The sequence below is a fragment of the Alligator sinensis genome, unplaced genomic scaffold, assembly GCF_000455745.1.
Source record: "Alligator sinensis unplaced genomic scaffold, ASM45574v1 scaffold781_1, whole genome shotgun sequence".
Lineage (NCBI taxonomy): Eukaryota > Metazoa > Chordata > Crocodylia > Alligatoridae > Alligator > Alligator sinensis.
Window position 1 is genome coordinate 2,655,439 of NW_005841845.1, and position 14,074 is coordinate 2,669,512.

The 14,074-nt window shown below is 52.1% G+C and overlaps 1 protein-coding gene across 1 annotated transcript in view; it reads right to left on the minus strand.

The window, feature by feature from the left end:
- RAD54L (RAD54 like) overlaps positions 1 to 13,683 on the minus strand; it is a 35,284-nt gene extending 21,601 nt beyond the window's left edge. Inside the window, 1 exon segment of the mRNA XM_006015824.3 lies at positions 13,483 to 13,683. Coding sequence (XP_006015886.1) covers positions 13,483 to 13,683 — 201 coding nt within the window.
- Positions 13,684 to 14,074: the final 391 nt, after the last annotated feature.

Below are 14,074 nucleotides of genomic sequence, written 5' to 3' on the forward strand. Positions count from 1 at the left end.
GTGCCGCTACGCGCCGACGGGCTGGGGGCGGGGCCTGGGCTCGCGGGCTCCTATAGCCCCGCCCCCGGCGCGCAGGCGCGACCAAGCGAGCACCGAGCGCTCCCCGCTCGCTCGCTCGCTCGTCCGCCCCGCCCCGCCCATCGATGCGCTCGGCGCTCTGGGCGGGGGGCAGGCGGCGCAGGGCCGCAGACGCCCGCTCCTCGTTTTGCCAAGCTGGACCCGTGTGGGTGGGCGACGCCTGTGATGGGACCCGCTAAGAAACCACCACAAACAAAGAAAAAAGATCTTTTTCTGCGAGCTGTCATCTCCCCAAAGACCCTCGTGTGCCTGTCCCCGTCCCGCTCGCTCGCACCCACCGCCGCTGTGCTCGCAGGGCTCGAGGCTGCTCCGCCTGCGCCGTGTCCCGACGAGGGGCGCGGATGTTGCTGCGCCCCAAACACCTGCCACTGCCCCGACTGCTGGCCCGCGCCGTCCCCATCCACCTGGGCCGCACAAAACCAGCACGAGGAGCCGCTCGCTTTTCACACTTTTCTAGAGTCGGAAGAGACCTGGTCGGTCATGGGGTCCGACCCCCACTCCAGGCAGCGAAGAGCGCCGGGGTCACGTAACCTGGCCTGACGCCTGTCCCATCGCCTCGCGAACACCGCCAGCCAGGGCAGGCGACAGCACCGCCGCCACGGGGAGCCCGTCCCCACCGTAAAGGATTTCTTCCTTATACGCATGGGCGACGCACAGGGGGTGCACGCGGGTGCACACGCATCCCCTGAGCGTGGCAGTGCACCCCCTACAGAAAGACCACCCCGCTGCTGACAGCGTCGGCAGGAGCTCTGCGCTTACCGTCACCGCACGACTGCCACCGCGCTCCCACCGTCACTGCGCTTCACTCGCACCATCACCATGCTCCACTCCCCCCACCACCGCGCTCCACTCTCACCGCCATCGCGCTCCGCTCCCGCTGCCACCATGCTGCCGTGCTCCTACTGTGCTCTGCTTCTGCCATTGCCGCGCTCCCGCCGCCACCATGCTCCACTCCCACCACCGTCGCACCGCCACACTCCTGCCGCCACCGCACTCGCCACCATGCTCCACTCCCTCCACCCCTGTGCCACTCTGCTCCCACCACCACCACACTCCGCTCCCGCCACCACCGTGCTGCTGTGCTCCCACCGCCACCGCGCTCTGCTCCTGCCACTGCCGCGCTCCCGCTGCCACCACACTCTGCTCCCACCACCATCGCGCCGCCACACTTCTGCTGCCACTGCGATCCACTTCCGCCACCACTCTTCTGCTGCCACCGCACTCCGCTCCCACTGCCGCCGCACTCCCGCTGCCACCATGTTCCACTCCCACCACCACCGTGCCACTGTGCTCCCGCCACCACCGCACTTCCACCGCCACCGCACTCCGCTACCACCGCACTCCACTCCCGCCGGCACCACACTCCACTCCTGCCACCGCCGTGCTGCCGCGCTCCTCCCGCCACCACCACGCTCCACTCCTGCCACTCCCGCCACCACCGTACCACCACGCTCCTGCCACCATCGCACTCCCACTGCCACTGTACCCCTCCAGCTGCTGGGGGCACGCGTCATTCATGTTTATGTATAAATATATTACAATCATAGAAAAAGTAGGGTTGGAAGGGACTTCAGGAAGCCATCTAGTCCAACTGATATTAGATTATAGATGCAGTTCATATCTTAAGATGCACAAAAATGTATACGTAATGGTTTGTTCTTCAGGGTGGAATTGCATCACATTTAGGTGCCTAAGTGCACTGACGTGGCTAATAGCAAGATAGATCTTGGATCCTCACAAGCTCTTCAGAGATGCTGGCAGCCTTCACCACAGCAGTCCTCAAAAATTGCACCTTTGGGGCCTTTGTACACGCCACGTTTTTTGCCTTTTCTTGCACTGCAGCGCCTTGTAACCAGGATTTTGTATACCTCTTCCCAAGTCGACAGGCAGACTCCTCATCTGGTTTCCTCTCTGATTTCCTGCATGCACCAACCAAAAAAAAGCACCTCTCTCTGCTGAAGCAGCAGCCAGGGAGACTCATCAATCTAAAGAGGCACCTTAATGTGCTGTGTCATATGTAATTACGTGCGACTTGTAAAGCTCTGTCAAAACCCAGAAGCAGGTGCCAGCAGGCAAATCAATGTGATGTGGCCAGCCGTGCAGCCTGGAGCTTCCCACTCAAACCCACGAGTACAAGTTCATTAGGTCTGCGGGGCCATGTAATCCGTTAAGACAGTGGTTCTCAACCTGGATAGGCTCAAGGCCCCCTTGTAAAATGTCAGCTTCTAGTTTTCGCTTGTGTTTTAGCTGCAGAAAAATACCAGAGCCGTGCTTCCGGTGCAGGCTGGGGGTGACTGCCTGGGCAGCAGCTCTGCAAAAAGGACCTGGGGGTGACAAGGGACAAGAAGCTGGATAGGAGCCAGCAGTGTGCCCTTGCCAGGAAGGCTAACAGCATCCTGGGCTGCATTGGGAGGAGCGCTGCCAGCAGACTGAGGGCAGTGATTCTTCCCTCTATTCGGCACTGGGGAGGCCACATCTGGAGTCCTGTGTCCAGTTTTGGGCCCCCCCACTACAGAAAGGATGTGGACAAGTTGGAGAGAGTCCAGTGAAGGGCAACAAAAATAATTAGGGGCTGGGGGACATGACTGGTGAGGAGGGGCTGAGGGACCTGGGCTGATTTAGTCCAGAGAAGAGAAGACCAAGAGGGGATTGAATAGCAGCCTTCACCTCCCTGCAGGGGAGCTGCAAAGAGGATGGAGCTGGGCTGTTCTCAGTGGGGGCAGATGGCAGGACAAGGAGCAATGGGCTCAAGCTGCAGCAAGGGAAGTTGAGGTTGGGTATTAGAAAAAGCTTTCTTACTGGGAGGGTGGTGAAGCACTGGAACAGTTTACCCAGAGAGGTTGTGAGTTCTCCATCCTTGGAGGTTTTGAAGACATGCCTAGACAAAGCCTTGGCTGGGATGATGTAGCTGGGGCTGGTCCTGCTTGGAGCAGGGGATTGGACTAGGTGTGACCTCCTGAGCTCCCTTCCCATCCTCATTGTATATGATTTATGACTGAAGTAAAGTGACTCCCCCATTGCTGCCTGAATAGAAATGCTGCTGCCACTGCCAGGCAGTTGGTTTTAAACTTCAGAGAGGTCAGGAATCAAAGGAGGGGATGCAACTGTACCACTGCACCCTCCCTGGATCCACCTTTGTCTGTACCTTCTCAAGGGCATTTCTTGGATAGAAAAAAAATCCTGATAGCATTAGCAATTCCGGAGCAGATGCATGCACTTGCAAGCAGTGGTCTGGCTATTCCTCAGGAAAGCAAGACAATATTGTACTCATCCCATGGATCACAGACTTCAAGTGATAAATTATAACTGCTAAATGCTACACTGAGCCATTGCAGACTTCCTTGCAAAACTGCAGCATCTCTGAGCTACCAGAAAAATTCCACTCCTGTCTACCCTGGCAAAATGCTAACAGAGCAGAGTTATTTTTACTAGTGAAACAGGAGCAAAATTCAGCCCCTGTGTGAATGGACCAAGGAGGGCATCCTTTTATGTAAAGCTTACAAGCCACCAGGCCAGCTTTATTTGGCTGCAGCCTTTCAACATGAAGTCTTCCAAACCTTGTCAAGCCCTTGCAGCTATCACAGCCATGTTTTTCTGTGACACTCTTCAGGTAGTCGGCTTCCGTTGTTTTGATACCCCACAGTGCTTTTGAAGGGAGAAGCGCCGTGATTCTTGCGAGTGCTGCTGTCTTACCCGAAGAGTGGACTGCTAGCAACTCCCCAGCCCCCAAAGTGCAAAGTTTCTTGTAAGCCACCATTTGTGTCATAATAACTGGTTTGTGCTTTTAAGAAGCTTTCTATAGAGGCAATTGAGGGGGATTCTCCTTTGCTTCCTCCTTTCACAGAATCACAGACAATGAGGGTTGAAGGGAGCTCAGGGGGTCACATCTAGTCCAACCCCTGCTCCAAGCAGGACCGGCCCCAACTACATCATCCCAGCTTATTGTCCCCTGTCTCCCCCAGGTCCTTTTCTGCAGAGCTGCTGCCCAGCCAGTCGGCCCCAGCCTGCACCGGTGCAGGGGATTGCTCCCTCCTCAGTGCAGGACTTTGCACTTGTCCTTGTTGAACCTCATGAGATTGCTTTTGGCCCAATACTCCAATGTGTCGAGGCCTCTCTGAATTCTAGCCCTACCCTCCAGCGTATCTACTACTCCCCCCAGCTTGGTGTCATCTGCAGACTTGCTGAGGCTGTGCTCCATCCCATCATCCAGGTCATTGATGAAGACGTTGAACAAAACCAGCCCCAGGACTAACCCCTGGGGCACTGCACTTGATACCGGCTGCCAACTAGACATTGAGCCATTGATCGCTGCTCTCTAAGCCTGATGCTCCAGCCAGTTTTCTATCCACCTTACAGCCCATTTATCCAGCCCGTACTTCCTTAGCTTGCCTGCGAGAACATTCTGGGAGACCGTATCAAAAGCTTTGCTAAAATCAAGGTACACTGCATCCACGGGTCTCCCCGCATCCACAGAGCCAGTCACATTGTCATAGAGGGCAATCAGGTTGGTCAGGCATGACTTGCCCCTGGTGAACCCACGCCGATTGTTCCTAATCACCTTTTTTTCACTTTGATTGGCCTTTCTTAACCCTAGGAATACAAAAAGAAATCATTATAGTTGTAGAGTCAACATTTTTAAATCATCAGGAGACAAACAATGAAAATCTCTTTAGCAACACGTATTTGCCGGCTTTTGCTATCGGCACCGTTTTCCATTAGTCTTTTTCTTGTTAAATCTACGCCTGAGGACTCTACAAACAAATACTCCACTCTTAAGTACGTGCCGTAACGGAGGCAAGCCAAATGCACGCAGCTGAAGGAAATGTAGGGTCTAAATTGGACTAGGTTCATTTATAAGCTATGTCCATTTACACCCACGGAGGTCTTACCCCCCTTCCGATGGTGTATTTAAGTCTGAACTTATTTTTCAGCATATTATTTCAGAAGTGCTTCCAGAGCCCAGCGATGAATGTTAGTTGTTGCAATTACTGGCACAACAGGCAGAAAGTGGCTCTCTGTGAAGATAATTGGCTATTTTTCCTGGCTTGAATAACATTCACATTAATAGTTTACACACCACTGAGGGTAATTTGCTTGAGGTCTTTTTGAACGCCCGTGTCCTGCGGTCCAGCAGGCCCAGACAAGCATGCCCCCCCAGGAAAGGGCATGGGGGGAAATGCTCTTTCTGTCATTTTCTCGCTCAGGGTATAGCAGCATATGGGCTCCCTGCCACCTCCGCGATCTAGATGTCCGGCACTTTGATGGCTCAAAAAAAAATCTGAATGCCCTGGTTTGTGGGGCAGGGGGTCTAGGAGGCCTCATGCAGGCACGTCCTTCAGAGCCTCAGCATCCTCAGCTCCATTAGGGCGGCAGACAGCGGCGCTGCCCCAGGGAAGGTAGGGGCTTGCTGCTTGTTATAGCTGCTGACACGATGGCTTCCAGCAGCTACAGGTCAGGATGGTTCAGGACCCCATCGAACTCAATCCATGCAGACAAGTAATGAGGTCCCAGTGCTGTTCTAGAGAGCGTGCCATGCAGGTGTTAAGCTGGCCCGCAGCGTAACCCCCTGCCCATCCATGCCCCTTGATGCAAGAGGCCTCTTGATACTTGGCTGGGATGATGTAGACAGAGATGATTGACCTTGAGCAGGGGGGTTGGAGCAGAAGTAATCTCCTGAGAGCGAGCCCTTTCAGCTGTGCTTGTCTGGGAGCCTGTGCTGGACCTGCAGCTCGCTTAACAGTATTATCAGTTCCATGTGTGTGTATCAGTGGTTCTCAACCATTATAGTGCATGTGCATGTGCATGCGTGCATGTGTATCAGTGGTCCTTAGGCATTATAGTGTCTCTGTGTGTGCACCAGTGGTCTTCAACCATTATTGTGTGTGTGTGTGCGTGCACGTGCGCATGTGCACGTCTGTGTGTATCAGTGGTCCTCAACCATTTTTGGACTCAAAATTCAAATTTGCAATGAAAAATCCTAGCTCTTTCACTCTCTTTTTAACTACAAAAAATATAGCGACTACAGAAATACATACACACAGAGTGATTTGCAAGCTGGGATGCGGTGAGTTCCTTCCAAAGGAAGGAAGGTGCCACGCAATGCTAGGTGCGCAAACACCTGCATGTGATTCACAAGATAAACCCGGAGATTTCAAGTAGGAATCCACAGGGTGCAAGCCATTCTGCCTTGCTGGGGTCTTTCGGAGTTCTTTGCAACAGAGGAATAGCTCTATTTTTCTGTAGTCAAAAAAAACCCCAAACAATGGAGACATATATATTTAAACAAATATACTCTTTCTTCTGATGCCCCAATCTTGTCATTGAAGCCATCCCAGCAAATCTCTGTGAGGACGGTGACTGCAGGACCCAGGCCTAAGCATGAGCACAGCTCAGATGTATTCAGAGACTGAAGTAATTACACATCTATCCTTACCAGTTAATTCCTTTGCAAACCGCAAGAGGGAATCTAAGTACAATCACATTGCACTGGTGTCAGCCAGAGTGCTAATACCCTTTCATCGCTGTCAGAGAGGGCTTAAATGCCCTTCCATTGAAGCCACTTATAGGGAGAGATAAATCATTAGCTGCTGAAAAAAAAAAGCTGGCATTTTAAGTTAAAAAAAGAAAAACACTTTACTTTAACAGGGTCGACTGTCACTCAACACCCGGGGAAGCTGCGCACTGAATGTTAAGCAGAGCCTCTGAAGAGAGGGAAGCACAGCTGTACAGCTGCTGCCGGGCAGGGTGGGTTTTCAAGAATACAGGGGTTACTTGTGCTAATAAATGCAGAAGCTGTAGCTGTCTCATGGCTTTTTAAGAACAGGTTCGACCCTTTGTGGACCCCTAAAAAATTTTGAATGGAGGTGCAGACTGTTTTGGAAATGTCGAATGGAGGTCTGCAAACCCCTTTGGACTGTAAATGTGGGTATTCACATACTTTGGATTGACCATAGTCATTTTTCACGGACCCCTTTGACAGAGTCTGTGGACCCCCAGGGGTCTGTGGACCACAGGTTAAAAACCACTGGGTTAGACAACCTCCTATCAGGACTGGCGTAGGTAAAGCTGACCCTGATGATGGGTGGGAGAATGGACTAGAGCCAGGAAGCTCAACCCCCAGCCTGTGGTCCAGATCTGGCCTCTGGAGCCATGTCATCTGGACCATGGAGATCCCCTCGAGGCTGCAAATTTGGCAGTGAGGGAGTAGTGGCAACATTAATTGCTGGTGGTGTGGGGCCTGATCCAGGAGCATGGGGCTAAGTGAAGGCAGTGGCACAGGAACTGACCCAGAAGTGCGAGGCTGGACCGAGGCTGCGTGGGGCTTGATCTGGGCATGGGAGGTGGCACAGGGCCTGATCCAGGCACACAAGGGCTGGTCCAGGTGCACAGGGCCAAGACACCATGGAGCCCAATCTAGGTGTGTGGGGTCTGATCTGGTCTGTGGACTGATGCTGTGCCACCCACCCAGCCTCCAGGGCCAAAAGGTGGAGCGCCACTGGACAAAGTAGCTTCCCAATGTCCCTTCCAGCTTTATACTCCATGGTTGTGTATAAAAAGAAGAGGCTGGTTCGATCAGAGTGGTAGGCGAGGGAAAACTCCTGGAAGAAAACTCCAGCGAAAGAAAAAACTCCAGCATTCGGGACTGTTCAACCCACCCCATCCACCAAACTGTTCACATCTTTTCTAAGAGGAAAAAGGAGCATGCATTAACATTTGGATTTGGATGCTGGCACAAAAAGCTTCTTGAACGAGTTTGCAGATGACATACAACTGGGAAGGACTGCAAGCGTGTTGGAGGATGTGAGTGCAATTCAGAAGGATCTTGACAGATTGGGAAGTTGAGCCAGAGCTAACAGGATGAAGTTCAGTGTGGAAAAATGCAAGGCACTGCACCTCGGGAGGAATAATCAAAAACACAAGACAAAATGAAGGAACCCCAGTTGGGTGGCAGCTCTTTGGAAAAGGACTCGGGAGTCTTGGCAGATCACAGACTCGATATGAGTCTACAGTGTGATGCAGCCGCACAAAAGGTAAATGAGGTTTTGGGATGCATCAACAGAAGCACTGGGTGCAAGACCTGGGGAGGTGATAGTGCCTCTACTCGACACTGGTTAGGCCTCATCTGGAGTACTGTGTGCGGCTCTGGGCTCCACATTATAAAAAGGACATGGAGAAGATAGAGAGGGTCCAGAGGTGGGCTTGGAAGACAAGTCATTTGAGGATAGGCTAAAGGAGCTGGGCACGTTCAGTTTGTGGAAAAGGTGTGTAAGAGGGGACATGATAGCAGTCTTCAAATATCAAATATCTGAATATCTATCTCCCTCATAGAGAAGAGGGAAAGCACCTTTTCTCTCTTGCTGCAAAGGAGGACATGGACCAATGGCTTGACGGTGTAGCAAAGTTAGTTTAGATTGGATATCCGGAAAAAAACTTCTTAACTGTTAGAATTGGTGAATAGACGCCCAGGGATGCTGTGGACTCTCCATCACTGGAGGGATCCAAGGAGAAGTTGGACGGCCACTCATTGAGGATGATCTAGGTGTAGCAATGCCTGTGCTCTGCTATGGGGATTTACTGGGTGCCTTCCTCCCGATTCTGCTACATGTGTCAGGGTGTTTTTATGTCTTCCTCGGGGGCACTGGATGTTGGCTACAGCCTAGGCTGGGGACCTTGACTGGGCTGTGCCAATGCTCCTACTGAGACCAAAGCCAGAGGGTCCTGGCTAGACAGCCTTGCTTCTCCGCTCAGGGTCAGACTGATGCCAGATTTGGGGTCAGGAAGGAATTTTACCCCATGGTCAGATGGGTGCAGGCTGAGAGGGGGGTTGCTTTCCTCTGCAGCGGGGGCACGGCCTCCACCTGGGATCTCTTGAGAGATTGACAACTTTTCATAGAAGCAGGACGTTGGCTGCCGTGGTTCCCCTGCTTTACCCGTGGCAGGGTATGGTGTTAGGTCAGGCTTGATGGTAGTTTTATATAGAGTTTAGATTATGGATTGTGTGGGATGGCTCAGATAGGGATGATCCTGCCTCGGGCAGGGGGCTGGACTGGATGTGACCTCTGGAGGTCTAATCCAGCCCCACTTCTCTAGGTTTCTGTGATTTCCTACAAGATGTCTAGCCACTGAGCTGGAACAGCCTCAGGCTACAGGGACTGTCTGATGATCTCTTCTGTGCAAAAGTTTTCCCTGGTTGCCGAAACCCTAAACCGGGGAAGTACTGACCAGCTGGATCTCTGCCTTCTGCGATCACTCCTTCCCAAGGGTGCTCAGCTAAGGGTGCAGTCTAGAGAAGTCAATGTTGACCACATAACCTTGAAGCTACTGAGGGTTGGGTTTGTTTGTTTTTTAATCTTCCCCCTGTTTGAGGATCATAAAAAGTGAAAGCGAGAGAGAAAAAGGGAAAAATATATTTTGCTGCTCTCAAAAGGAGGAAAAAAACCTGAGCTAAACCGAGAGACACAGATGTGTCCATATGAAGAAGTATTGCCAAACAGAGCTGTCTCCAACTCGAGCGCAGCTGTCAACTATCACTAATGTCAGGCAAATGCACTGTATGGCTGCTTGGATAATGGAGAGCAGCCGCCCGACTGCCTCCCTTCTCTTCCTGTCTCACAAAAGCAGCTAAGACCTGATGAACTAACTCAGCACAACACTTTCCCCCTTGCTAATTCTGAACTAGCTTCCTAATGGAGCCCCCCCCCCCCCTTTCATGGCTCATGCCAAGGCCCCCGTCTCGATGAATGGGGGGTGCATTGGGGTACCTGGCTTCAGTTTGGACAGCAGGTGGCATTTTCACTGCATTGTGCAACCCATCTAAAGCCCAGGGATGCCTCTGAGGTGTGCTATGGTAAGTGGGCACAGATAGACATCCACCTACCCTGGAGTAATTTATATTGGTTTATATACTTGTGTAAATTATACCAGGTCCAAGAATAGACAGGCACACAGCTCTCCTGAACTAGCTCATTCAGTGCCTATTTAGTGCTTCATCCTTGGACAGATAGCTTTGAGCAGTTACCCTGGGATAGAGGCAAACACATGAATGATACCCCGTGAATGAGGGTGGAGACCTGCCCCTTGCATTGGGGTCAGGCTGACCCCTGTGAGAGTCTACAAATGCCTCCCAACAGGAGGATCTCGCTGCACAGTCGGTGGTGATGGGGGATTGCTCTCGGCTTTCCCTCTAGTTTACTCCTTCAGACTTGTGGCAAGTAGACTAGGGGACATCTGAACTTCAGGCAGCCTGGACTTGGGGCTTGCACGTAGGGTGCCTGCCATGGATTTGTGAGTCTCTGAAGCCCCAGGCTGAAGCATCTGAGAAAGAAAAGACTTACCAGGGGTAGCGCCACACAAACTGGAACGATTGAGCGTTGCTCAGTCAGTAGACTTGGGAATTGATTTAGCTGATTTGCAAAAAAAAAAAAAAATCAGTGGTGATTTTACAAGTGCTTCTGGGATGGTTTGGTGCAGGGGTGTCAATCGGACTCTGAACGGGCATCTCCTCTTGAGTTGGTTGTTGCAAGGTCCCGCCTGAAGAGAAGCCGTCTATCCCCAAATTAGGACACAGGGAGCTTACTTCGTTGGACGGGGCCCTGGCATAGAGAGTGCATCGTCTTTTCTCAAGAGAATCACTCGGTTGGAAAGTTAACGTCTGTTTAACTAACGTTCAGATCAGGCAATGGAAACCCAAAAGCATACTCGTGCCTGGGAGGATGGGTAGGCCAGACCCAAGGACCTCTGAGCTCCTGCAAGTGATTTAATTACTTAGCTCCTTCATTCCCCAAACGCCCCAGCTTGACACTCGGAGATGGATGCTCATTAATGACATGCATCTATCAATGGTTGGACTGGGTGTATGTTAATGAAAGGGGCATGCCCATAGAGCCCCCATGGGCCCCCTCTCTGTATCTATGGCATTGGGGCCTGTAGATGCCTGGGTGAGAATGACCAGGGCTGTGAGCGTGGCCCCCAGCTAGTGGCAGTGCCCGTGGGCAGGGGTAGCACAGCCCCTGATTGCACGGGTAGTGGCAGTAGCAAGGCAATATGAGCATGGCCCCTGGGAGCATCGTGGAGCGGAGGATGAGCAAGAGGCTGCACCTGCTGCAAAGGTTTCTGGTTCCTAGTGGCAGCAGGCAGGGAACAAGGCCTGTCTCGAACCAGCAGACGGTATTTTCGGAGAACCTGGAATTGCCATTCTCGTGATGGATGGAGCTGGGCCGTTCTCCGTGGGGCAGATGATGGGACAAGGAGCAATGGGCTCAAGCGGCAGCAAGGGATGTTGAGGTTGGATATTAGGAAAAACTTTCTCAGCGATCTCCCGAGGCCATGGCGAAGGGACGAGGAGGAAGGGAAGATGGAGAAGAGAGTGGATAAAAGACACAGAGGAGTGGATAGTATTGGGAATCGATTGGGTACCAAAATTAGTGAAGAGATGGAACGATCTAGTTTATCCTGTCATCAAGCCATGAATCAAGGGTGACTGAATACTATTAAGCTTTATACATAAAATATCTAGGCTATTTAACCTCCTTTGCCCTGGACATCAAGCTCTGCCTGTGCTCCCAGCTCTTTCGCTCTTCTGCAGAGGACAGAAGAATTGGTGCGTAAATAATAATCCCATAGAGAAGCAGACAGCCTGGTTTGTTTGTCCCTCGTGGATCTGGGTTGGGCACCGCTGGGTGCATGCGTCAGGGCTCGTTCCTGTTGGATGGATGCAGGATTTACAGCGGTCGGGGGTCTCTGGATTATAGCTTTCGAGCTCTGTGCAACACCCCACTGCTCTGATCTCCATTCAGCAATGGTCCGGGGACATAGCGACCACCCAGAAAAGACAGCATTTGCTCAGGCCTCTCTGGGAGGTGGAAGATGAAGGTGGAGATGCTACTTCAGACCCTGCATCCTGGTTCTCGGGGGCCTCGGGGCTCCCAAGAGAAATAGCTCATTTCAGCTCCATGGCTCTTCCCCAGTCACAACATGATCAAATTATCCCCTGCCCCAGCAACTAGACAGAAGTGGCTCTGATCTCAGCAAGCCTGGCTGAGACTGACTGTCAATACAAAGACGGGCTCTCACGGCTGACGGTGAAAGACAGGGGAAGCATTCTGCAGGGGCTATTAGCACAGTCTAATTAAACTCTTGCCTTGTGTGCAGGCTGCGCTGATGAAGTAGGCTGCACACCCTCTGGATGATATGGAAGAAATGAATCAGTTACTTACATGACAATCAATAAGCCCTGAAATGTAGGGCAAACAATTTGTCTGTAAATGGCCACCTAAGTCCATCAACACCATACGAGTTTGTCAATTGGAAGGGAGGGGGCAGAGACGACAGGTCTCGGATGCACTAGGGTAATTGCCTCGGATGGGTAAAATTGATGAAGCACAGAGAATTTGCACTGTCCTTTAGTATTTGGATCGTTAAGAAACGGAGAAGGACAGCGGATGGCGGAGCTACTGGGAATCAGCAGTCAGCACAGCTGCATCTTCCTGAATAGCAGATCTTAGCTCAGGGGTCCGGGTTAGAAACGAACGTCTCCAAACGGGTGACACTTTGATCTTGGATTGGCATTGCAGTGGCGAGGCGCTGGCACTGCCCTCATCATCCCTGCTTCCCCCCCTGGTTTCTTAAAGGGTGCCTTGCGTTTTGTTCTGTGTAGTCACAGGTGAGGGACTGAAGAGGCAGTTTGGGGGATTACTTTGGTTAACAGGTGTTTGTGAGCCCAGGATGTTGAACTGTGGACTTACTGAGTCTAGAGAAGAGCAGACTGAGAGGGGACTGAATAGCAGCCTTCACCTCCCTGCAGGGGGGCTGCAAAGAGGATGGAGCTGGGCTGGTCTCAGCGGGGGCAGAAGCCAGAAGGAGCAATGGGCTCAAGCTGCAGCAAGGGAAGTTGAGGTTGGATATTAGGAAAAACTTTCTCACTAGGACGGTGGTGAAGCACTGGAACAGGTTATCCAGAGAGGTGCTGGAGTCTCCATCCTTGGATGTTTTGAAAACCCAGACAGACAAAGCCTTGTCTGGGATGATGTAGTTGGGGCTGGTCCTGCTTGGAGCAGGGGGTTGGACTAGGTGTGACCTCCTGAGGTCCCTTCAACCCCTATTTCCTATGACTCTATGACTGTGACCCAGAGGCCCCTTCCAGTGCTATACACCGATCTAGAAATCCTCTTCAAAGCAAATGCCAGTTTATGAGGGATGTTGTAAAAACAAACCATCAGACACAGTCCATGCTTTGAAAGGACTGCAGTCACCATGGCAGAACTGATCCAAAAACCTCTGCAAAACAATGACATTGAAACAGTCCTTTTACAGTCACAGACCTGTTTGCAGAAGTTGCAGGCTGGGATTCCTCTCCTTTTCCTTCCTCCGCTCTCTCTTCTCTGCTGTGAGGGTGAGACGCTTTACCTCGAAGTGGGCTGCTGCTTGGTTGAGGTTGCGGCGCCATTGGAGTCGGTCGGCAGCCAGCTCCTCCTGGATGTCGGCATCCGTTTTCTTGAGGCCTGCCTTTGATGTGTCCTTGTGGCGCTTCCTCTGGACACCGCATGAGCTCAGGCCACAACTAAACTGGGAGTAGAGCACTTTGGGGGGGCGTTGAGCATCATGCATCTGCACGCAATTTCCAGTCCAGCAAAGTTGGTGCTTGAGAAGACATCATCCACTTGTATACTCTGACACTGTCAGGTCTTCACTGCATAGGCCCAAAGGGCCATTTGACCTTTGAGATTTTGCAAGAAGGTCATTTTGGTTGCACAGCTTGGACCCCTTTTGTCTAAGTGGACCAAAGAAAGATTCTTCTGTGTTATAGATGGGAGATGAACTGACCTTCTCAGGGTCACTCGGACAGCTCGTGGCAGAGCGAGAAATCTCACCCAGGTGCCTCGACCTCCACTTCAGTGCTTCACTGTGGGATTTCCCGGCCTCTTCCAGCTGCTGTGTGATCCTGGGGGTGAAAAAAGCAGCCAGGCACTGCCAAGGTCAATGCATTCGTATCCAATGA